The 26,617-nt window shown below is 39.0% G+C and overlaps 1 protein-coding gene and 1 long non-coding RNA gene across 2 annotated transcripts; one reads left to right on the top strand and one right to left on the bottom strand.

Moving 5' to 3' along the window:
- Window positions 1-10,593: 10,593 nt before the first annotated feature.
- LOC119557050 lies at window positions 10,594-15,738 on the bottom strand. The gene is made up of 3 exons (XM_037869596.1): window positions 15,555-15,738; window positions 11,518-11,693; window positions 10,594-11,464 (listed from the first exon to the last, which is right to left on the bottom strand). Exons 1-3 carry the CDS (start codon window positions 15,604-15,606, stop codon window positions 10,910-10,912), a joined length of 783 nt encoding a protein of 260 aa, XP_037725524.1. The 5' UTR covers window positions 15,607-15,738; the 3' UTR covers window positions 10,594-10,909.
- A 1,814-nt stretch (window positions 15,739-17,552) lies between these two features.
- On the top strand, window positions 17,553-18,480 carry LOC119557413. The gene is made up of 3 exons (XR_005220073.1): window positions 17,553-17,913; window positions 17,974-18,245; window positions 18,308-18,480. It is a non-coding gene; the product is annotated as an uncharacterized LOC119557413 (long non-coding RNA).
- The last annotated feature ends 8,137 nt before the right edge of the window (window positions 18,481-26,617 follow it).

Below are 26,617 nucleotides of genomic sequence, written 5' to 3'. Positions count from 1 at the left end.
CTGTCTGAAGTAGTTTCGGTTTCAGTGGCACTCGAAATATTTTCACGTGTCTCGAACAAATGTCAAAAGCACACACACATACGCCAAAATAAACGCAGACAGACACTCTCGCACACATAAATCAAAAAACGAAGGGATTGAGGCGAAAGTATTGAAATGTAACGCATTTATTTTCATTACAACAGCCCCAGCCCGCAAAAGTATGCTATGCAAAAATATTAGGCTGCGATGCGTCGCTAATGTGACAGCCAGGAAAAAAAGGAAAGAAAAGGAAAAAGGGTCCTGGCCATAAGCCACCGTTGCGATATAAGCACTTTATTGGATCATCAGACTTATTTTGATATGTGACCAAATAAATATGAGAAAATGCGAGTGTGAGGCATTGACATTTTGCAGCCGACGAGGCCCATAAATTCCTGTCAGCGGGGAAGGGACATATCATCTTTGCCCAAGCTATTTTCATTTGTGTAACATTTTTGCATACTTCTGCGGCGCATCTCGAGCACGTCTCGTTGCCAACTACTTTTTGACAAATCTACTTAGGCATTTCTCCGCTTTCGGTTTGTTTATTTATGTTTATTTGTGATTTATTTCGATAACATAATAAATATCCCCAGCCTGCCATCCTTGTGTGCCTGTGTGATAATGGCATGTGTATTATATGCGAAAGGCATGGCTGAGCTGTGAATCCGTCTGCTTGAGTATTCAAAGCACCTTCGGTGAAACGGAATCTGGTATAGGGATAGCTTACTTACATGTCTGGGTTCTTGGGGAGTCACATTGTGTTTCACTTTAAAATTCTTTGGAAAATTAAGCGATTATTACAATACATTTGGCAAAATAACTTTGCTAAACTATGATTGAAAAACCGCAAGAAAGAGGAGTATTTTTGACAAAAATCTGAATCCCATTTTTCAGCCATATAAAGTCAGTGTTTTGGCTGCCGTAATGCAAATAAAAGTCAGAATGCGGAATGTCATACCTTGTTGAGTTCGTAGTTTAATTTCCAATAGATTGACATTCAATACAGGAAATTTTTAATTTTTTCCATTTTTCGAAAAATGCGAAAATTGGTCAAAAAATAAATTTTCCTTAAAGTGATAGGAATCGTTAGCATATTTAGCAAGCTGCTCAGAACAGTCGGTCATTTTGATGTACGCCTTGATTTGGCTAAACTACGATTGAAAAACCGGAAAGAAAAATCGCATTTTTGACTGAAATCTGAATATGGAATTTTTGAGAAAAATCTGGACCCTATTTTTTCGCCATAAAAATGTTGTTTTTTGGCTGCCAAAATAAAAATAAGAGTCAGAATGAGGAATGTCATACCTCGTTGAGCTCGTTGTTTAATTTTCAATCAATTGGCATTCAAACCTGAAACTTTTCTATTTTTGACAATTTTCGCAAAATAAGTGATGTAACCCCTTACAAAAAATGCGAAAATTGGTCAAAAAATAAATTTTCCTTAAAGTGATAGGAATCGTTAGCATATTTAGCAAGCTGCTCAGAACAGTCGGTCATTTTGATGTACGCCTTGATTTGGCTAAACTACGATTGAAAAACCGGAAAGAAAAATCGCATTTTTGACTGAAATCTGAATATGGAATTTTTGAGAAAAATCTGGACCCTATTTTTTCGCCATAAAAATGTTGTTTTTTGGCTGCCAAAATAAAAATAAGAGTCAGAATGAGGAATGTCATACCTCGTTGAGCTCGTTGTTTAATTTTCAATCAATTGGCATTCAAACCTGAAACTTTTCTATTTTTGACAATTTTCGCAAAATAAGTGATGTAACCCCTTACAAAAAATGCGAAAATTGGTCAAAAAATAAATTTTCCTTAAAGTGATAGGAATCGTTAGCATATTTAGCAAGCTGCTCAGAACAGTCGGTCATTTTGATGTACGCCTTGATTTGGCTAAACTACGATTGAAAAACCGGAAAGAAAAATCGCATTTTTGACTGAAATCTGAATATGGAATTTTTGAGAAAAATCTGGACCCTATTTTTTCGCCATAAAAATGTTGTTTTTTGGCTGCCAAAATAAAAATAACAGTCAGAATCAGGAATGTCATACCTCGTTGAGCTCGTTGTTTAATTTCCAATCGATTGGCATTCAAACCTGAAAAATTTCCATTTATGCCAATTTTCGCAAAATAAGTGATGTAACCCCTTATGAAAAATGCGAAAACTGGTCAAAAAATAAATTTTCCTTAAAGTGATAGGAATCGTTAGCATATTTAGCAAGCTGCTCAGAACAGTCGGTCATTTTGCTGTACGCCTTGATTTGGCTAAACTACGATTGGAAAACCGGAAAGAAAAATCGCATTTTTGACTGAAATCTGAATATGGTATTTATGAAAAAAATCTGGACCCTATTTTTTCGCCATAAAAATGTTGTTTCTTGGCTGCCAAAATAAAAATAAAAGTCAGAATGAGGAATGTCATACCTCGTTGAGCTCGTTATTTAATTTCCACTCGATTGGCATTCAAACCTGAAAAATTTCCATTTTTGCCAATTTTACAAAAAATGTGAAAATTGGTCAAAAAATAAATTTTCCTTAAAGTGATAGGAATCGTTAGCATATTTAGCAAGCTGCTCAGAACAGTCGGTCATTTTGCTGTACGCCTTGATTTGGCTAAACTACGATTGGAAAACCGGAAAGAAAAATCGCATATTTGACTGAAATCTGAATATGGTATTTTTGAGAAAAATCTTGACCCTATTTTTTCGCCAAAATGTTGTTTCTTGGCTGAAAATTTTCAATTTTTGCCAATTTTCGCAAAATAAGTAATGTAACCCCTTATGAAAAATGTGAAAACTGGTCAAAAAATAAATTTTCCTTAAAGTGATGGAGATCGATAGCATTTGTAGCAAGCTGCTCAAAACAGTCGGTCTTTTGGCTGTACTCCTTTATTTCTAAAAAAGCCCTAAAAATGTGAACTTAAAACTGAACTTAAAAAAAATGCGAAAAAGGGTAAAAAAATAAATGTTCCTTAAAATGATAAGGATCGATAGCATTTGCAGCGAGCTGCTCAAAACAGTCGGTCTTTTGGCTGTAAGCCGTGATTTGGCTAAACTACGACTGGGAAACCACTAATAAAATGTTTATTTGATATTGACTAAAATCGGAATCCTATTTTTTAGCCATAAAGAGTCAGTGCTTTGGTGCCCTTCTTAGCAAAAAGTATGATGTACATAATACCTAATGAGTTCTGACCTTAGTAGTGCCCTGGTAAAATACTTTATTAATTGTTTCCCCAGCAAACTAAGAATACCGAAATACCCAAACTCACAATCACTGCAAGGCTCGTAAAAATTTGTCAACATTTGCATATCAATTGCCGCGAAGAAAATACATAAGGAATTATACACTAATAGGGAAAATCAAGTTAAGGACGACATCAACTTATCTTATCCACCCAGTTTTGCCGGCTTTCCCATTTGCATGCTTCATTAGCGCGGTCCACGGAGCTCCGCGAATTAAAAGTAATGTTAATTGCGCCCCGACTGCGTTCATCCATAATCAATTTTAGCCGCTGGCCCCATAGACGCACAAAAAAACGAAGAAAAAACGGAAAGAAAAGCACAAAATATGACATAAAAATTTTTCATTTCCTTGAGGAGAAAAACCGTGGCACAAAAAAAAGAAAAGCGTAAAAATCGACAAGCAGAGCGTCGCCTGGTGGATTTTTCAAGCTCAATTCCCAACGGACGACGAACTTTGGCAATGAAGTAGAAAATGAAGTAGCGCCACGCCCACTTTGCCCCCCAATTTTCCCCCGCCCACCGAACAACCAACTCTCAGTGGGCCAGTGAATGTATTCATCAATGCAACACATTTGCATATTTCGGGCGTAAAAATTAATCACTAATTTTAATACGCAACGAGGCCGAAACAGAGAGAAAAACCTAAAGGAAAAAAAGAGAAGGAAAAGCGGAGGAAAACCGAAGGAAAACCGGAGGAAAACCTCGCCCCCCAAAACTTGTTAAGTGGGCAACACTAATGTAGCAATTTTGAAATTGATGAAAAAAAAAGCGAGATAGCCAGATGTAAGGTAAACAAATTGCGCGATGAGGCGTTGTCATTTATATGGAAGAAAAGGACCTAAAGATATTTCCTGTTTCCCTCATAATAATAAAAAATAAATAAATGGAAAATGAGAAAACGCAGCTCGAACATAAAAATGACCAAGGCAGCAGTCAGCAGAGAGACCAGTAAAATCGCCGGGGGGTGGCGGTGGGGCCCTGGAAAATTGGTTGGGGGGGAAAACAGCTCGGCAAAAGGAAAATCGTCTATCGAAACGCTCGCCGCATTTCACCTGCAGCGTTTTGATAGCCCGGCGGATGGGCGGGATGCGCACCTCCATTAAAACTAATGGGAAATTTGCTATAATTTGATTCCACAGACCGAGAAGAAGATGCTCCGTCGTCCTTCAAGGACCCAGGCAGATTGGAGATGGGAAATTGCTCGAGATTTGATTAATTGCAAATTGGAAATGAATTGGGCAGGCAAATCAATGGCAAGTTGGTTGGAATTTTACTGAAAAGTTAAGACACTTGAAGAAAAATGGAAAAAGAATAATAAAAATGTACTGGAAGAGATATTAACTCTTGTTTACCATTTTTGAAAATATTAAACAATAGTTTATCATTCTTTTAAGACAGTAAAATATTTATATACCTTCCTTTTTAACAAAAACTCCAGACTTAAAAATTAATATATAATTTGAATGTATTTTTAGGCTACAAATGAAAAAATTCAGTAGTTTCTGTATTCTTTAAAATGAAACTACTGAAACCAAAATTATTTTTAAGGATTAACATTTTATACAACATCTTAACTCTGCTGGGGCTTGTTTAAAAATGTAAGATAAAAAAGACCACTTTAAAAATATATTTTGAGAGTTTTCCATTGGTTCCTATTTTAACAATATTAATGTTCACAAGTTCTCATAATATTTTTTAACGCATCTTTCACATTTTTAGATACAGTAAAAACAACTAGTAAAGTTACAAATATTTTGAACTTTTTTTGTATAATTTTCCATCAATCCTGAGCCAATTGAAGTGATGCCTTTTGGCCAATTCCGAATGCCAATTACCCCCTCTTTTCCTTGGCATTTCTCCTCCCCTATCTCCATTTTTGTGTGTAAATTTGAGTTGCCTAATTCCAGGCGGTACGCCTAAAATGGGGGTGGGCATCGGTGGGTGGGTCATGGGCGTGGGTTCAGGGGTCAGGGGTCGCGGGTCGGCGGAGGATTGGCAACTTGAGTCTGGGCCAAGTACACGCGCCTGCACATGCGAAATGAGAAAACTTTTCGACCACAACATCGACGTGGTGGCAAGCGTTAACAGCCGGCGGCCCACACAACTACAACGCAAATACAAACACCAATGCTCGTGGAAAAGCGCCAAAAACCCTGCCCCTGCCACGCCTCCTTCTCCAATTTCCCACCACCCGGCCGCCCACTTTTTCGCAGTGCATCGTTGTTGTCTGCCCGCAAAAGATTGCTTTTAGAAATTTATAGTTTCAATAATGTGGCGACCGCGTTCCACGAACCGTTGCATTGTTGGTGGGTCGCGGAAAAGCGGGGAAAATGTGGGAGGGGGTCGGAAAAGCGACCGTGTGTATACATGTGTGTGTGCATTCTCATGTGTATTTTCAATTTACGCGTCCATAACTTCAAGTTCTGCAAGTTTACCTACCGAGCAACACCCGAAGGAACAAGTTGTCGACGGGCCGCATATCGAACACTTGAGCAGCAGCCACACACGGATAGGCACACAGATACTTCACACACACGTCCGCACAAATACTACTGCAGAGTTATAGTGTTGCAGCTGAAATCGGAGCTAAGACTAAGGCTGTGCCAAAGACAAATCTGCACTCGGGGAAAATTTCACTGAAAAGGCATTGAAATTTACTTCCTTTCTAAAAGAAACTACAGAATTCGCGTTCTTTTTACATATATAAAATAGTTTGGTTAACTTTGTACAATAAATATAGGAATGATATGAATATAAAGAAGAATTATGTTTATTATACTCTACTTTGAAAAGAATAAATAATATAAGCTCTTTTAATTACAAGAAACTGAAGAATTCGAATTATGATTTTTTTTTATTTTCAGTTAGTTGAAGAATATATCTTTGTATATTAAATTAAAAATATAATAAATATCAAGAAGTGCACTTAACTTTTGTTAAGTATTAATCATTAAGTCCACTTACTTCCCCTTCATTTTAAGCTAGTGCTCTCAGAAAAAGAATTATATTTATTTTTTTAATACGTATTCCTTTTTTGAGAGTGCACAACCTGAAGATGGTGACTTGGGACTAAAACTGAGACCGAAACTGAAGCAGTTGCCGTTTCCGCAATTACAAAACTTCCGCAAAAATAACAAAACACTCGGGTGGAAAACACCGCTGAATGTCGAAGGGGTGAAGAAGGGGGCTGGGGGTTGGGGGCTGGGAAAATGGGTTGGGAAAAGCTGGCAGCACATGTGCACCAAGTCAAACACACACTTTTCCGTGCATTTTTCTAGGGCAGATTTTAATTTCTTAATGCAGAAAGGGCACGCCGAGGGGGTTAAGTGGGGTGGCTGGGCGAATTCCGCGGAGTGGGGCCAGCAAAGGGTTAAGCACCGCCGGACAACTTTGTCTTTGTGCATTCGCAATGAGACAACGGTCGTCGCATCTGTTGCCAGTCGAAACTGCAAGTCAATTTCGGAAAGCTAAACTAGCCGAAAAAAGCAAGGATGTGATGGATGTGTGTGCTTGTGGGTTGTTGTCCTGATATTATCCCCCCCACTTAATATTTTTCCAGCTTTCCCAACTGCCATTAGTTGGCTGTCCTGTCGCCCAGCAGCCATTAGCCTCGTTATCCCCAGCTCAATTTTCTCATTACCTACCATATTCTCATCCACATAGATGGTATACGCGTCTTGCATCAAAAGAAATTGATAATCTCTTAATAAGCCGAGAGGCAAACAGTCTAAGGATATTTTTCCTTAGCCGAAAAACCAACAAGCAGGCGACTTCAAAAGGAGTTTCCCAGACACGTGTGTGTGTGTGCCACAGATTCCAGATATTATATCCCCAATCCCCAGTATTCTCGGACAACTCCCTTTTGACACGCACACAAATCACTTGATTCAATCATCTCGAAAATTGATAACATGCCATTTACAAATGACATCACTGGAAAAAAAAGCAAACTCATTGAGCGCCTGCCACAAATTATTTATAGGCCAAGAGTCCAAAAAAAACAACAAGATACCCCAAAAAATTAGGACACGTGCCGCCGGTTGACCAGCCTCTTGGCCACGCCCCCTTTTCAGCCCGGGTGAAAGTTGCACTGGCCAAGTGAAAGTGAAAGTAAAAACCCTCTAACCGCACACGGCACGCACCCAAAAAAAAAAAAGAACAACCTTATTAGATCTTGTGTCCCAACCTTCTGATATCCTGTATTAATAGAGATAACTTCAGGATATTATGGATGACTTTAAACTGGAATGTCTTTGAAATATAGTTTTAAAGAGATCCAAGAGAACTGTGTTTTTAAGCTTAAAGTTACTTACTTTATATCAAAATAAAAACGATATAGATTTTATTGGAATACATTTTGATGAATTCGATAAATCTAAAAATGTATTAAATGCACTTGGTTATTAAAAAATACTTATTGGAATCCCTATATTATAATCTTCACCATTTGTATTTAATTTATTCAAGTTTAAATAGTAATATACTTTCATACTAGCATCCCAAACCAGTATACCCTTGCTGGTACTAAGAAAAAAAGAGCAAAAAAAAGGAAAACAAGCGGGAAAATTTCACCACACCCCTCTGGAAACTGCCTCATTTGGGATGCGTTGCACGCTGAGCTTTTCATTTCAATTTGAACGCATTTTTTGCGGCCAAAACAAGGAAGGCAGAAGGCTAGCCATCATCTGAGCAATCTGAACAATCGGCGCAATCGGACAATTGATTCGAACGCATTTGCGTGCTTGCCTCAAATAACTGCAAATTATTTTCAGTCGCTCGTATTCTTTTGTTGTGCGGGGATTCCCCATTGTGCCATCAGCCTCATCAGGCGGCAAAATGGCAAAATGGGGGGTGGTCATGGAATCAAGTTAAGTGATTCGCTACGTGATGCTCTTTTGGGGCCAAGCATCGTAAAAAGGTTCTGCAAAAAAGTGGAGGTGGACAAAAAAAATGCAGAGGGTCTCCCAGGAGTGTCTGAAGGGCAGGCAAGCCAAGATATACGAACAACTATTCTTAAAATAATATTATAAATTATACTTACATCAGTCAGGTAAACCACAAATAAACATTTATTTTCTAACATATTTTTAATTACCAAAAAGATCAAACGATTTGTTGTCTTGTTTTCGGAATTACATTTCATTAATATGGGTATCTGCAAGACCTGCCTGATTAAATTGAATTGCGAACACAACTATTGTTCTTTGTTAAGATTCCCTTTGGAATATGGCCCCCAAACCAATGTTCAAACTCTCATTATGACCCAAGGCTGACCGATCCATTGAGCATTAAACAGTTGACCAAACTTTAATTAAGAGCACAACGAAAACAGGCAAACAAAGCCCACAATGGAGTGGGCCCAAAGAAAGAACTAACCGAAAAGTCAGCAACACTTGAGCCAAATGTCAAATACACAAATATCCGAAATGCGAATGGAAATGGAAAATGGCAGTGGCAATGGCCATGGCAATGAAAATGAAAACGCCCTCCGGGGTGCATTTGCCAGCCAAACCAAGTGACCCGACCCTATATACGACCCGATTGAATAGAAACTATAACGGGACAAACAATAACTTGGACCCGGAAAAGGTTAACACTCCATGTCCCCCAACACCCAATGTATATCATTCTGGTATTGATAGCTGTGTAGTTTGTTTTTGGGGGTAAACCGGAGACAAAAAAGTGGACAAAGAAGAGTTAAGGCCAAGGCAAGTGACAATAACAAGCACAAAATGGACACTGCTGATGATGATGACAATGGACCCAGATCGAGCAGGACCTTCTGCTCCTTGGGACGACTTGACATCCGGCATAAATGTCAAACGCCAACTTTGACCGCAAATCTAGATGGTTGGATGTTGGGTCAATGCATCGGCAAAAAGGACACGGCGGATGACCGGCAGTAGAAACAGCAGCAGCAGCAGCAGGACAAATATATTCATGACGATTTTCGAGACAGGACCTTCCGCAAGTCCATCAGTTGCCAGACCGAAACTTAAATATCTATTCACATACCCATTCCATTTAAAGCACATCCCGCTCTGCCATTCCAATTCCGAATCCACATCCCATTCCCCAATCCCTATAACATACCCATTCCCATTTCCAACCCAAATCCAACCAAGTGCGTCGCTTAATTACAAAACGAACAACGCATAAAAACCAACAGAGACAGGGTTCGTCGATGGGCCACCTCCTACTTTACCCCCAAGGAAGGACACTATTGTCTAACGGGACTCAATGCCATACCATGCCGTGCACTGCTAGAAAACTAGACCATCTACAACTATATAAAAAAAATGACGTACTTCATATAGATGGTAGATAATTTAAAATATATTATAACTTTAACAATCATACTCCTAATATTTATTTTCCTTACAAGTGTTTAGTGAAGATGGAACATATTGTTGCATATTTTATAGTATCCTTTACAAGATATAAGTAAAGATGGAAGATATTTTCAATTTCTTGATAGTCTTTATCCAAATGCGTATTTTATACAAATAAATGTACTATAAATAAAAAATCTTTTTTTTCTTAAATACTAATAACAAAATTTGTTGATTTGGAATGATGATTTAGAAACATAATACAATAATTCAATTTATAAAGGGTTGTAGATCGAGCTATTCCACCACTGTTAAGTCTTTAACTTTTCAAATTTTTAAATTATTTCGCTAACACTCTTATAGAATTTTTTCCAGTGTCTTATCCCATATCCCCATGCTCTTCCACTGGCCGCCTCATCGTTTGACATTTGCAATATTTGACATTCAAGTAAAGGCATAAATTTGCGTTTAATGAAATCCAAAGGCGCCCGGGCCATTGGGATGTATCTCTCTCTCTTCGCAGGGGTGTCAGCACCATATGACTGCGGCCATGGCTCTACCGAAGGGGGGGTACTGAAATGGGGGTCCTTCGGCCCCATATTCCGCCCCTTTGACGACCATTAGGCGGCCAACCGCAGCGACAGCTGGCAGGGCCAGCAAATTACAACAGCGGATACGAGGAGAGTCTATTGAGCGGCCATTGAACATGATGATGGCAGGAACGTGTCCTTGGATAGCACTCGGTTTCAGGCTATAGGTTCTAGGCTCCATTTCATACAAGTTAAGCCCATGACAAACCTATTTTGGGCAATGAAATAACAGAGCTTAGAAAATACGTCTATCACCAACACAATTTTAGATTGTATAGCTCTGTATTCCCACTTAAAGATAGGCTCTATTCATATAAGTTTAACCAATGATATGCCATTTCAGGCCTGGATTTAACCATGTGTGTCTGTATCCCCCATATAAATAAAAAATACAATAGTAACTGCATTTTTGATCGAAACATTTAATAGTCTGGCAATTTGGAAGGCCCCTTTACTTTCGAATACTCGACGGTCACAATTTTGGTTTGATAGCTCGTCTAACATATGTAGGTGTTTGTGTCGAGAAGACCCTAAAACTGGCGAGCCATCTCGAAAAGCGTGTGCATAGTTTAAGAGTTGACGGAATTTCTTGGCTAGGACTCAATAAAGACCCATCATGTGTCTGGTGAACGACGTGTGGTATAAGTGTAGAAATTTAAAAAATATAAGTAACTAAAACCAAAAAGAAAACGTAACGCCATCAAGAGGGATGCACGGCTTAGTTTCGTCCACGCCTCGCAGAGCCGGGACGATCCTCGGGCTTCGGGGGCGGAACCGGAGGAGCCGGGCACTGAACGGCAACCGAGGTGCGGTGCATGGCAGCCAGGGTGCGGGGAGTCATCAGCTTGTTGAGCGGCTCCATGGGGCCAGCCTCCCTGGCCGGGATCACCTTATAGCTCTCCTCCTTGCTATACATGGTGGCAACGGGCTTGATGCCCGACTTCTTCTTGGGAGGGCTCTTGGTTCTCGGCTCCGGGACAACGGCTGCAACCTCCACGACCTCATCCAAATCGAGCTCGGCGATTTCGAGCGGTGGCACCTCTGCAGTCTGGAGTGTGTCTTGCTGGACATTGGATTCCAGCTCCTCGGAGCCATCGGTGACGTCATCCGACATCGACTCTTCCAAATATTCCTCGTTCATCAGGGTATCGGCCTCACCCTCCTCATCGGCCTCCCCACTGTCCTCGGCTTCCTCTTCCTCTGTGGTCTCATCACAGGTGAGGTTCGGGTCAACTTGATCGCCTTCCTCGAGGGGCGCACCGATAACGATGCTCTATAAAGAGTACCTTAAGCCAAGGGCTAAGAAGAATCGATTTCTTAACTCACCTGATACTTCTGACGTTTCATGATCACATGTATTACGCATGCGCCAATGACAACGGCAATGCTGACCAGTCCGGCCACCAAACCGGTATCGTAATGGATCTCGGTACGATTAAACACTGCATCAATGAGCTGATGGACCTTCAACACGATCTTGTTCATAAATCCAATTCCACCCTCTGCAAAGTATAGAACAAGATCAGCTCAAAGTATATATATATTTAAGTCGTTGAGAAGAAAAACACAGGTAGGGTATGTCAATATAGGAAAGTTATCATGTGTTTATATAGGATGTGCGCGCGTGTGTTCTCAATGGGGAAAAAGAGATTTGCAATTAAAAACTTGAAATCTGCGCAGCGAAAGCAAATAAAATGCAATTAGCAAGATTTGAATTAATTAAGTAGTAAGTACAGTCGTCACCGGCTACGGCAAACAAGTTGATATGGAAACCCCAGGCTCGAAGTTTCGCTTTATTAATAGCTGGAAAGTAGTGGGGAAAGCGAAGACATGTGCCAGACGATTCACGCACAAACACATGGAACAGTTGTCTTTTGTTTATCTTGGGCACAGACATACGAAAAGTGGGCGGAAGTGGGTGAAAGTGGGAGTTGGGGGCTGGACTACCCTTGCAAACTCTTTTTGGCAAGGACGAAAAGGAGCAAAGGCAACGACGGCGGGAGCAACAACAGCAATGTGCAATTATCGCAAAATACCTTAAGGTTTACATCGACAATGTGGAAGTAGCGGGAAAAGCGGGAAAAGTTGGGGGGAAAGCAGGAAAATTCAGAGTGGCCCACAGGTGTGCCCAGCCCCCTTTTCCCATCCCCCCCGCTGTCTGTCTGCTGGTGTTTACCCAAGTGCTTTGTATTGAAGTGCATTTCGGCATGTAATTTGTAGTTCTTTGCTATTTGATTTTTCGAGCTGTGAGCTTAACCCCCCAAAGCAAAGTACTTCAGTCTTTATCACGAAGCCGATTTTAAATTATTTAAAAATGCTGAATATCTAGTACTACTGGTCTGCCAATTAACTGATCTCTAATATCACCTCACACCTAATCATCAGCCCAGTGATTCCCAAGCCGCGATCAAATTTGTAAGATGATCAGCACAAAAACGATTAAAAAAAACGGGTTGTATGGCAAGAGGGCCTTTGAAGTTCGATAATTGCAAATTCCTTGTGCATGTTTCAGTTCGCATCAAATCGTCGCGCAATGATCGGATTTAAATCAGCGGCGACTGTGGCGCAACTAAATTGATCTTTTATCGCTTCAACGATGCTGCTATGTCTCAGGGAATCGAGGATCGGGGATCGTATCGTATCAGATCGGAAAGGAATGAAGGCGGAGGGGGGATGGTTCTGCTCCTATGGGATCGGATTGGTTCGGTTTAGTTGGGCTCTTGGTAGCCGGCGCGTAAAAGCTTACAAAATACGACAACGCACAGAAGCGCATAACTCAGCAGATGGAGCAAGAGGCGATGCGAACCGAGAAGTTGTGGTGCACTGAGAAAAACTAATTGGTATTAGTCCTGAACTAAGATATAATTTGTTAAAAATGCAACTAATCAACATCGGGCAATGGCTGAATAATTTTGTGGCGCCCAACGTGGGGCCTTTTTATGTTATTGATTATAATGAAGTGGAAAATTATATTCTTAACAATTATTTTCAAAGTATGTTTGATTAAACATAATTAGGGTTAAGTTATGAATTTAACTTGTTTGAAATCAATTTGAATAAGCTGAAGGCTCCTTATACCTAATCCTGCTATGTATAATACTTAGGTAATAATAATATAACTGTTGCTTAGGTTATTCCATTAGAAATCTTTAAGACTATATATTTCTCTCGGTCTACTACTGATGCTGGAACCGCTCAAGCGATTGGGACATGGGGATCGACGACTACGACGACGACGTTCACGCGCTGGGATTAAATCGGAAGTTATGCGAATGTCAAAAGCTCGTCTCGTCCCGCTCGTCCCGCCCCCCGAGGTTCCTTGATTGGTGTGGAAGCCACGAGATTCAGTTGCGGCCGATGAAGAGATGGCCATTCGGTTGCCGGGAGAGTGATGAAGTAAAAATTGTTACCGTATCGAATGCGGATTAAAATCAGCTAAACAAGTTGCCAGTCGCATTGGTCGCTCAATGTCTGTCGATCCACCGCTCTGGGCCCCTCTTCCCTCTTTCTTCACTCTTAGCCATATTGATGGGCCATGAAGAGGGTCAAAGCGAATCGATAACGAATCAATTAAGCGGTGTTCGTGGAAGAGTATTGGGACTTTAGATAGGGAATTAAGTGGGCATATTAATTATTTGCTCAACGAGGAGTATATTCTCTATGTTAAACTTCTTCGAATACCATCCCATCTTAATGCAGACTTTTAATAAATGCCAAGAAATGAATCCCAATTCCCCTTCCACTTCAGTTGGTGTCTTCTGTTCTTTTCTCTAATCAGCAACATTTCAAGTGGCTGGGCAAGAAAATAAATAAAAAGAAATCGGTCGAAAATGAAAGGGATTAAACAAATAAATCACTTGGCTCCGTTTTCAGGACATTTTCGTCTAGATTTTTCACCAAAAGCAAGGGTGAAGCCCAAAGGGTAGAAAAAAAAGGGTTGCCCACACCAATTAATGAGTTAAAAATTGTGCAGCATTGAATGAATTGGAAAGGATAGAGGCGAAGGATTTCCCGCTGTCCCACAGCAAAAGAGCAAAATTAATGAAGATATTTCGCTGTCGTCGGATGGTAAAGATGGGGGGACGACTTTTGAGGACCAAGGAAAAAATCATTTGATTTTTAATTACGCTGATTTTTTATATTAGAACGGAAACAGCTTGGAATAGCAAACACCTTGGAAATTAACACGCCCCGAGTTGGGCCGACTCGACTCAAGTCGACTCTTGGTGACTTGGCCACTTGAGCCACTTGGATCGGAATCTCGGGGGTCTGGAAGTGGGTTCGGTTCGGTCCGGGATTCTCCTTCTCGGATGGCACTGCCAACTGGCCCCGGCACGCACGAAAGGGTTTCAACTTAATTAAACCGTTTCTTCTTTTTTCGTATACTTTTATTTTTGCCCCTTTTGACGCAATTGAAAATGGGGGGAAAAGCTGGTGAAAAGGGGGTCTAAACTGGCAACTGTCAACGTATTGGGCACTGCGAGAAGTGGGCACAAATTGACATCTAAAGTGCTTAAAATTTTCTTTAATTAAGTGTGACAAACTGTGGGCAAAATAAGCAACGAGCGACTAAAAGTACAAGGACAAAGGGTTGGGGAGGGCTTACAATATATGGTAAGGGGATATTTATGGTAGAAGTTAACATATTATAATTAACCTTTAGTTTAAAAACTATAGAACTTTTTAAAAAGCTGTTAGTGTTATATAAATAAGAAATACGTGTCATTTTATTCACAAGTTGGCTTTGAGAAACTTTGAAAATTAATTAAGAGCTAAATAAGAGTTGTGGAGGGCCACAAATATTAATAGCATATTATAATTTATTTTTAAATTAAAGACTATTTAGCGCGGAGAGCTTTTGGTTAGCAAGTACTTTGTTAAGTAAAAAAAGAATTAAACAATATTTAGTTATTTTATTTACAAGTAGGCTTTGAGAAGCTTGACGTTTGTAAATAAAATACAATTGAAATACAATTCCTTTTTTAATAAATAAGTCCGCCTAACCTTACCATCTCCCCTCGCTGACTCATCGCGGGCCTTGAGTATCGCAATAAATAACCCAAAAGCACAAGATGCCAATTGAGGAGCGAGGGGAGGACAAAAAGTACGAAAGGCCACGGAAAAAAGAAACCGAGGACGAGGAACAGTAGCTGCCCACGCAAAAAAAAAAACGGACGACACTCAATGGAAGTCATTTGGAGCTCGTAAATAAGCAAAGTGCAGCATTAATAGTTGCTGATTAAGGAGCGCCTACGGGAAATTAAAATTAAGTAATTTAGACCCACGTACTTGGTTGCCGACCAAAGAATTCAAAGACGAAAAATAAAACCGGTTGAATAACTTGTAACTGGAGTAAAACTTACCGAAATTTCCTTCACGAGAACCCGAGTATAAAACTGAGGCAGGCATTCCCATCTTTTTACGCAGTTCGACTTCACAATATCAAAATATACAAGCACTATATTTTCGTGAAAATGTAGCCAAAATAAAGTATTTGGTTTTAGGTTGGAAATATAGGTATGTTCTGTAGCTCCGTCTCTCTATAACTGACCTTATGCCGTTCGAGCTCTGGGGCCCTTGACAATTCGAGCTCCAAGGCTAAGTTGATGGACAAATTTGAAAATATTTATCGAAAAAGGGGAAGTTGATTCTAGTAGGGCATACTGGGGAAATATGAAGTATACATATTTCAGCTACTATTAAATATGCATAAGTTGTAGGGGTAATATAAAATATATAATATAATATATAATATATAAAGTAATTATATTATTAGATTACTCCATGCTAAGGAAATTTTTAATAAAAATATTTAAATAATTTTGAAATCTGTGACAATTATATAAATAATAATATATATAATATCATTATATTAAAATATTAATATAATATATATATATATATTAATAAAAATATTTAAATAACTATGGCATTTGCATAAATGATGTTAGTAATAATGTAATAGCAATAATATTTGTATATCATTAACTTATTATTATAGTACTATTTACTCTTGAGCTTAGAAAAACGCATAAATAGGTCTAATTTCTAGATGGAATCTCTCGCCAATTAGCCAAGAACGAGGGGCAGAGGCAATTGGTCCCCGTCCGACATAAATAATAATCAATTTGATATCAAATCGAGCCACCAACAGACGACAATGTCCTTGCCGAAAAGCAGCAAAAAAAAAGAAAAGGAATCAGAATTGATGATTATTGCTTTTTGACAGAGATTCGCCAAGGCGACAATAAAAACGAGCCGGAGAAAAGGAAAAGTCCGTGCTCACATGTCCTTTTACGAGGATGCGTGGGCTTTCTGTGTTAGTATCAATAAAATAGCCACACACACACACTCGCACACGTGGGTCGGAAAATGGGGGGCCGAAGGAAAAATATTTATGTGCATGTTATAGTAAGTGCAAAATAATAGCCGGCGGTCGAAATTAGGGGGGTGGAGTGCCAGAAAGGGGGCTGGGAAATCGGGGCTGGGGTGGCGAAAAGGACACAGACACGTAGCACGCAGACTAGTACTAAAAATGTTTCAACAATTACCAAGGAAAATGATATGTGCCTGTGTTTGTGTGGGCATATGTATTTCTGTGGGTATGTGTGTGCCTTTGGCAATAATGCACTCGACACTTTTATTTCTTTTTCATTAGCCAAAAAGCGACTTTCCTCCTTGCCTTCTTCTTTCTTGGCCTTTGGCGACTCCCTCTCCTCCCACTTTTTGGGTCGTGACCTTCACATGTGTGTCCCGCCACGCCCACCGCCACCCCAAAAGGGAAAACAAAAGGGGCTGGAAAACAGTGAGCCAAGCACACAACCAATATCTGGAAATTATCAGATCTCAAGGCAGCCACAATATACCTTAAAACCTATGAATACTCCACGCAATATATATTTCATATATAATATTTAATATACGTTTATTTAATAATACCACAACTAGTTTTTAAATATTTTATAAATATTATTTTATATAAGTTTAAAGAAATAGTCTTTTTATATTTTATACATTATATTATTTTATATAAGTTAACTGAATAATGCCACAACTAGTTTTTACATAAACCCAAGATTTCTCTTAAATAATTATAGTAAATATACATTTATTTAAAAACTTAAATAAACCTACCATAACTAGTCCTTATATCTTTTATACATATTATTTTATATAAGTTATAAATAAAAGATTTTAATACTTATTTTATTATTAATGAAATACATACTATGTACATATTCTAAGTGTAAGGTTTTGAATTTAGGCAAATACTTTTGATCAAACTATCCATGCTTTTAAATGTCATTCGAAAAAAGTACCTAAGCTCGTCGAGCCCCCAATATATTCAGTCAACCAACACATCTTGTCGAGGTAACAAGTACAAAATTCCAAAAAAAAAACTACAAATATTTTCGGTCTATTTTCGGTGAACATCTTTTTTAAAAAATATATTTTGATATTTGTTTCGTTACTTGTTTTGTTATGAGTTCTTATTAGGCTTAAGCATAAAGTGTTAAAGAGAAATGTTTACGGAGGGTGTCCAACCTGATCTCGGCCGCCTGATGCTGCATTCGTACACACAAATATATATAATATATATATGTTGAATACGTTTAAATATATTGAATTCACACTTGACGAACACTTGACGTACACTTGAATTACACGGTGTTAAATGCAAATAAACTATTGGGTGCCATGAAAGCAAACAACTACACTGAAGTAAGTATTACTAACTGTTGTGCATTTTCAATATTTTAAAAATCAATATTTAATCCCTAGCTAACGACAAACTATGAACACTCAAGCAGGCCGGTCATATGAATTTCCCAGATGCGCAAAACATACATACATACATAAACAGACTTGGAGAACAAAGGCATACGAAAAATCTGAAGTTAAAAATTTTCTGTACCCAAATTCGCCGTAACCCCGATATCGTGTGAGAATGGAAGAGTTCTCAACGAAGACTTGATCTGGATTCTGCAGTGCCATGCAGCTGGAGACGACTATGAATTCTCAATCTTTGATCGATGGATTCGGAATTGGCAGTGGTGAGTTGGGAAATATCCATGTTCGTAATATATCTTCTATATAGAATATTCATTTATACCAGACGATCGTTTGAAGGCTGGAGATGACCCATTAGGAGGAGATGGCATTCTCTGCGGCCAACTAAAGATTGGGAATATACGGACGTGAACCGCCCAGCTGCACCACCGCAAGAACCAACCACCCAGTCGCTCTATTCGTCCTTGTCCGGCAATATTATATAGTAAACTTTATGGCCATCTATTTGGAAAAGAAACTAACAAAAATACACTTCCAAACAAACTCCCTTTCGTCTTTTGGTCTCTATATAAATTCCGGGATTTACGGGGAAGGCGCAAATTGCCCTGGGCTGTCATAATTTCTAATACCCGAACCCACAAAGATGGCATAGGGGCTCCATAACCCTACTTTATTGGCATCGTAAGACGCTCTGTGTGTGTTTTCGCCAATAGTTTGCAATTAGCTGGCGGGCAATAAAAATGCCTATCAACATAAAAATAATCGAGAAAAATCGTACAATGGTTATTTGGTGCCTAGTATTTTGTTGCCCGTTGGCCAGAGCAAATAATTGAACATGCCACGCCTACCTCGTACTTATTATCAACAACAACTGCGCACATTTCCCACCGCAGAAATCTATTTAAAAATTCGGGCGAAAGTGGCCCAAAAAGTGAGTTTCGTGTGCGCGTTGTAACGTACAAATTATGTAAACATCGAGGGTCGAGGGGGTGAAAAATTATGAACCTTTGGGCAGATTGAAGGGAATTTTTTCTGTTAAATACATATATATATTTTTGGGTTGGAAGGCGAAAAAGTACAGGGACAACTGCGGGCCCAGATGAAAAATTCGACCCTAGGCAATATTTACAATTAAAAAATTAACGTAAAACAGACCGAAGAAGGCCCACAAAACGGGGGGTTGTGGCTACAGGGGTTTCTTGAAAACAGAAATTGGGGGAAAATGCCCTGGAAAAAACTGTGAAAAAGCCCTAAAATCAATAGGAAAAAACCTCAAGTGGAGTGGGCCAAGAAATAACTGACAATGTTTAAGTTCTGCATATATGCACTGGGAGAAAAGTATGTATGTATAAAAATACCGAACATTAAGCAGTTTGCTAAAAAATGTATTGCTATGAAATAGGCAAATGTTTAATTCCTCATCTTAAATATAAAATATTTATCATATATAATGAAAAAAAAAAATATAATGAAAAAAACAAATATAATGAAAAATACCAATAATATAAAAAAATTGTAATCATAGTCAATAAAAGCTACTTTAGAATGCAATGAAAAATGCATAAAGTAATATTTTACCCGACCAGTTTTCCATCTTTAAAAAAATCACCTCTTAGACAAAATGTATAATAGTGTAAAGTGCATAGTTATATTCCAAAAATGTATTATTTTCTGCTGTGCATATATGTGGATAGGGAAAAGTATGAATGTGCTTCGAGGGGATTTTCCGCGAGGCCTAATGGAAATTGTATTTATCTCGTTTGAAGTTTTTCTCGTTCCACCACCGAAAATCGTACCTCGCACCTTCGCCGCCCCCCACCACCCACTTTCCGCCATCCCCACCCACTTTTCTCCGCCCACCAGGCGACACTTGGCCTCACCTTGCACCCCACACCCCACATCCCGAAACCCCCTCCCCCTCGCCATCAAGAAGCCTCAAGCGTTTTTTATAAATTAACAAACGAAGAAGCAGCAGCGAAAAATTTGATCAGAAAAACGGCATAAAAAAAGGAAAAGCGAAATGAATATTTTTTTCCTGGTAATTTCTCTACCGTTTTTATCCTCAGTTTGCGGCTGTCAAGAACGCCGGGGAAAATGTCTAAAATATTTCCATAGGTAGTTCGGTGGTGGGTTGGGCTATATCTTCTGATCCTTAGTGTTTTTTGGGCTAATTTAAGCGTTAAACCGACTCCAGGCGGCCAACAAAAAAAAAGGGGAAGCTGTAAAATGAACAGTTGGCTGAGTGATTGGGCGGATGGCAGGTGGGCGTGGGGTGGGAAATAGGGGGGGTGGGCCACCAGAACTGATTATTCAAATCCAAAAATCTCTAGAGCCAATTTGAATAACTCTACTTCGGCTTCTAGGAACGGAGTATCGATGGAATAATTAATAATAATAAAGTAAGTAAACAGCAAAGAAGATAACATATTCAGGGAGTAAAATGTAAATAAGTTAATGGCTTGAAAAAAGTAAGGAAAGGCTATTTGATGCATAAGATATGCTTAAATGTTAGTAAAGTAAATTAAATAAATCAAATATAACATATGTAACTCAGCGATTAAAAGCTCTTCAAATATATATAATTTACCCCTTTACAACACTAAAAACAGTATTCAAAAACTATTAACTTTGTTCTAGCGAAATCCTTTAAAAACATTTCCACATATCATCATATAATAACTATATATGCTGGCACGTTTCAGCGCTTGCAAAACGCTTCACAAAATGGCCAAAAATTGCCAATAAACTTTTGCACAGATGCAAACATATAGAGTTTCCTAATGAATATTCGCATTCACAATTGGACACGTAAAACGTGTGTGGAAAATGTTTGGAAAATGGGGGAAAAGGGTGGCTAGAACGTGCCTGTTTTGGCCAATTGCCTTTTGCGCTTCGATGATGGGAAAACTTTTTCGATAATACTCAAAAATAAGTGTGAAAATTGTGGAATATTGCACATGCAAAATACACAAACAATTGACAGAGTAATAAACACAGACGCACACTAACATTGTGCATTAGATATTATTGTGGCACACACTTTTTAGGACGGGGGGAAATTCAAATGGGTTTTCAGGGGAAAAGGCTTGAGAAACTTGTTGCAATTTTTAAGTAAAGTGCATACATATATTAGTGTGCTGTAAATCCACTTGAAACCTTTATCATTTGCCTTGCCAAAAAGTTTTGGCAGAGAAATGCGCCACATGACGTCATTGATTTTCAATAAGGATTCCAAGTTGTCTACTTGTGTTCAACCAATAATTTTCAGCACTTTCACTTAAGGCACAGAGAAAAAAGTTGGTGATAATATATTTGGTTAATTAAAAATCTGGAAAAAAAATGTTATAAAAAATCATATATTTAAAAATAAAAAAAAAAGTAAATAATTAAATAGATATTGAAACGAACTTTAATATTTATTGTTTACTTCAATTTGGTAGATATAAAATACTTTCTTTATTTATAAGTTAAAATAAATATTTTAATATTAAAAATAAGCCTTGTTTTTCTTAAAATAATTTTTTAAAGAGTTTATTTTAATACTTTAAATAATTTCTGTCAAGTGTAAACAATAAACACAGACGCAGACACGTAGAGAGTGAGATGAAGACGGGGAGCCGCAATCCTTTCCATCGACTTTCTTAAATGTGAGCTTCCGTTTCCGCCGGGAAATATTTGCATACTCCAGAGCGAGCGATTCGATAAGTTTGCCAATGGGAGGGCAAATTTTTGTGGGGGGAGGAGGCCTGTCAAATTTTATGATAACGCCAAACATAACTCATTGACAGCTTTGCATTTTCACATGCCGCCCTCGCCACGGGGGGCGTGGAGGGGGTAGGGCGGGGGTGGTTTTTTCCCGGGGTGTGGACTTGGGCGCCTTCTGCATATTGCACAAAGTTATGAGCCGCAAATGATAAACGGCCTTGAGAGTTTTCCTGCTCTACCGAGTGGGAACTAAAATATTTGAGGGGGGAGTTATTGATTTTTATATTTTATACAAGTATTTTTCAATATTTCAGGGTGTATAGAATTTTAAAGAATTTATATTTAAGTGCTTATCAACTTTTTTGTTACATTAAAACCCCTGATTTCTTAAGAATTTCCGTACATGCCAATTTGTACATCAGTTGTAACCTTGTCGCCGCGTTTAAATTTACATTTTCCAATTCCATTACGATATTCTCTTTTTTTCGAGCTCATCAGCAGCGCGTTTGTTTTGTCATCAAGCTAATTAATTAATTAGAAGCAGCAACAACAGCCACCGCAAGTGGTGTGAAAAATCGCCGGGACACACCTCGAAAGGCACACACTCCGCGACCTCCGACCCTCGACCCACGAACTCTAAGTGAGTGTGCAATAAAATGGTGTCCCCAGTCTAATTAGATGTGTAGTTGATTCTAGTTGTTGTTTTATTTTCCTTTTTTTTTGCTCTGCCATGCGTGTAATTCATCAAATGTCAAAGCCAAAAGCCAACTGACATCGACTGCACCTTTTGGGCGTGTTGTTTTATTATACGATATACCCCTAAAAAGCAAACTCTCATTTGTATATTTTTTCCCTCTTAAAATGAAGTCCAAAATTGAAAGGAAAATACTTAAATCGAGTGTGCTATCAAACTTACAAAATAACTTATAAAGGTGTCTTAAAGTATGCAATAATATATTTTTGGAGTCCAAAAACTCGAAGCGCTCGTTTCTACTGCATACTTTTAGGATCCTATATAGGTGATATCAATTCTCTAATAGATGTAACATATAAGTATAAATAAATGTTGTGAACATTTTTAACAACCATCATTGTTGTAAACTTACACTCTATATATTTCCACTTCATCTTTAACACCCCCGAAACTTAATAACCACCATAGCCTTCCCAAGAGATGACTTCATCTTGAGTAAGAGATCAATTTAGAGCAGATTGCTGTATATTAAACCCTTTCCGATTCAATAGTCCCCCTCAAAAAATAAGGGGCGAACAAAAAAATCCAGACAAGCCGCAAAATGCTGTTAAATCTCTCGCACTTTTCGACAATTTCCGTCTTTATAAAGATAGCATATTCTCATATATCCGGAGTTGTCGCCAATTCATTTTTATTGCCCTGCTGTCAGTTCTTCTTTTTCATTTTTTATAGACGTTTATAGTTCTTTATGTGGCATAAATTTCTTTGTCGACAAGGGGGAGCAGCACATCCAGCATAAAAGGCATAAAAGGGTAGTTCAATTGATGAGGGGGGTTTTTGGTTTTTGGGGCATTTTGTCAATTTCGATATTAGCGCGTGCGCCAAAAAATATGCAATAACAATTGTCATGCATGCAAATGACTTCATTTGTTGGCAATACTTTCGTCATGCTCTCGCTACTATCCCCTTTCCCAAAGATTTTCCCCCGCGATTTTCCTCCATTTCCCCTTGGCCGTTCCGCTTTTCTTTTTTAGTTGGTCGCCACTTTGCATGATTGAACTGAGTTCTCGGGCTTTAGCCCCCCCCTTCCATTCCAGTCGAACTCATTTGATTTCTTTACAGCCGCTGGCTTGGGGTTTTATGAATTCTTGCATACTTTCAGGCGCTGCCCCCGTCCTTGAATGGGTGGTTTTCGGAGGAGGGGATGGTTTTTGGGTGGTTTCTAGCGGGTGAAGTGGTTCCTCCTTTGGCCAAGTTATGTATGCAGATTGCGTGGCGCACGTAAATTTATTTAATTGTATTATTTGCAATGGATGAAGATGTGTGTGTTTGTGAATCGAGAGGGAAAAGAGGGCAAGCTAAAAAATGAAAGATTAAAGCAGGCCTGGTAATTAAATAAGCCATTCAGTAACACATATTTCTACGATTTCGAGCCAGAAATATGTTCCCTTGACAGCCAAAGCAGTTCAATAAATATTTTAACAAACATCTTTCAATTACACCTTCAGCATATCATAACTTGACTCAAAACAAAAAAAGTTCAAGACCTTTAACTTTCAAATGTTTCCACGAACCTCGAAACGTATAAAGGCATATATAAAGTTACCCATACGATTTAACATGGATTGGAATATTCTTATAAAAATTATGAATTAATACTTAGGCGATTAGTAGGGCCGTAAATTTAATACATTTCTAATCTATCAATCTAATTTATAGCAAAGCCAAAGTATTTTCTTTGTTTTTAAGCGCTTGTTTTGGCCCGCTGTCCCCCCAAAAACCAAAAAGCCCGCCCCTTGGCATTTGGTTAACCCTTGTCGAGTCGATTGGCCAGATTGGATGGGGGGGAAAGTTGGCCCGGGGTTATCTGCCCCTTTTCATCGGGCTTCATTCATCATCCAAATCGACTTCCGTTCCATTCCGTTCCGACGGAGAGCGATGCAAACTATCGATAAGGTTCGCCGGGCGGTGCTTTAATGGCAATTTTATCGATAATGTTCGTGCTGAATTTTCGATTTTGTTTGCTTGCATGTCGTTTTGGCCGAAAGCGAATTATGAGCGATCGACACGCCAACACAGCGACTACGAGTACCAAGAAATTGTGCAAATCCCTGGTAAAACTGACCCGCACCCGTTGAAAATCCCAGGTCGAACCACCCTTTGATTTAGTAATTTAGCACACAATGTGTTTGTGGATTTTCCGTGGCATTTTGGGGCTCCGGTTCTGAGTTCTGGGTTCTGCCTCTATAAAACCCAAATCCCCGCTCCACTTTTGCTCAAATTATGAACACGCGACTATATATCGAACGGCTTGGGTGGCGGTGGGCGTGCCCGCCCTATCAATTAGAACTGGCGACCGAACATCTTGATAAGGAATTCCCTAACCCCCGACCCAAACCGAAACCTCGATTCGCATTCGTACGTAAATAAATAAAAATAAAGTGCCAACAACGAAATGCGCTTCAAACGGTCATTAAAATCGCTCGCCTTTGGCCAGTTCCTAAAAGCATGCACCGCTAATTGCCACATAAATAATAAGCCCAAACCAGGATCTGAATCAGTGACCAGCCGAAACTCCATTGGGGTTTGGGTTTACCAATCGAAAGTGGGTTTTGCAAAGGGGACCACAATAATTTATCCAGACGCGATTATCGATGTGCCCTGGCATATATCATTTGTTAGGGGTAGGCAAATGGGTAATTATTGGCAGGGACAGTAAGTACATCTCGATATCTTACAAAGGTCCAGGGTCTTAAATTAGGGGTTACGTTAGATACTTATCTACGAATGAGCATACGATAGAAAGTTGAGATTGGGCATTTTGAGTAATGGGCCTTATAAAATGTTTTTAAAATCTTCTTAAGGTTCGTAAAAAAATTCAAAATTCTAAAATCTAAAACAGATCTTAATATTTACAATACTCAAATCCCTATGGTTTTGATATAGCTTATAAATCTGCCCAAAAGTATGCAACAACTTATTTTAGATAGATCCCGATGCAATATATTTTTCACTGCATACTTCTAGACACCTTTAAACGTGGTTTTAAACCTACAAGTTAAGCTTCTTTTTGTAAAAGCACAACTGTACCTCCGAAAACAGCATCTTGTGATTCTACTTTTTCCACATATTGCCCGTCTGCTGTGTCTATGTCGCATTAAGTTCAATTTCGGCTACTAGATCAGAATTTATGACATTGACGAAACGATAAAACTGTTAGCCACTGTCCGGCGACATAAATGTGCATTACACACAAGCGGCCAATAGAGGGGTTTTTTTTCGGGGGGTTTACGGGAAGTACGGGGTCTACGGAATTGGGCGGCCAAAGGGGGTGGCAATATAACTGACCAGGCAACGGGAAAATGAAATGCGATGCGATGATGCTGGGACGAAAGCCTAAAACTATTAATTTCAACCTACGGGGATTGGGGGAAATGGAGAAATCTATATTTACGATTATTGAAGTTTATGACGAAACGTTTTCGTATCATTCTGCGTCGTCACATAAAGACAGAGAACGAGAGAGTGGTGAGGCCAGGATGTCCTCCATGGGGTTGGGAATTTCATAAATGTTTTTGCACGCAAGCTGCTAATAAAATTCCTGGGACTGAGAATGCACTGAAAAAAATACCTTTAATTGATATAAGAAATGCTATTAAACAAATTACAAGATTGTTAAAAATCCTGATAAAAAAGAATTTTGAAATAATATCGTAAATACCTGAATACTCTTGAAGAGTGTAGTTTCTTAAAAACAAAGATATATCAGATATAAAAATACTATTTAAAAAAAATATTTTTTTCTTATTAAAGCTAAACTTACTATCATTTTCTGCCAGTGGACGTCCACAAAATCAGTGGGCGGACAGGTGGCACAGCCTCCAGTAAACAGTCACAGTTACCGCTTCGGTTAGTCGGCCGTTCGGTTCGGTTATTGTGGGATAGTTTTTCGTTTCGGGGTTGCTGATGATGCTCTGATGTGCTGATGTCCTGTATGTCGTGGCTGTCCTGGTTCCTGATCCTTGATGATGGCCGCAAAAGTGCAGCACGCTCGTAAAACCAATGGGCAAATAGCCACTGGCGAAATGCCCAACTAAGAATGTTGTGTAATTACGTTGCGTTACGCACAGATAGACCTTCGGAACGGAAAGGAAAGGTTTTTTCGGGGGCAGGCCACCCCTCGATAATAACCTCCCAAGGCTGCTTTGACCGCTGTCAGTTGGAGAAATCATAATT

The sequence above is a fragment of the Drosophila subpulchrella genome, chromosome X (genome assembly GCF_014743375.2).
Source record: "Drosophila subpulchrella strain 33 F10 #4 breed RU33 chromosome X, RU_Dsub_v1.1 Primary Assembly, whole genome shotgun sequence".
NCBI classification, from domain to species: domain Eukaryota; kingdom Metazoa; phylum Arthropoda; class Insecta; order Diptera; family Drosophilidae; genus Drosophila; species Drosophila subpulchrella.
This window is presented reverse-complemented; position numbering and strand designations above follow the sequence as displayed.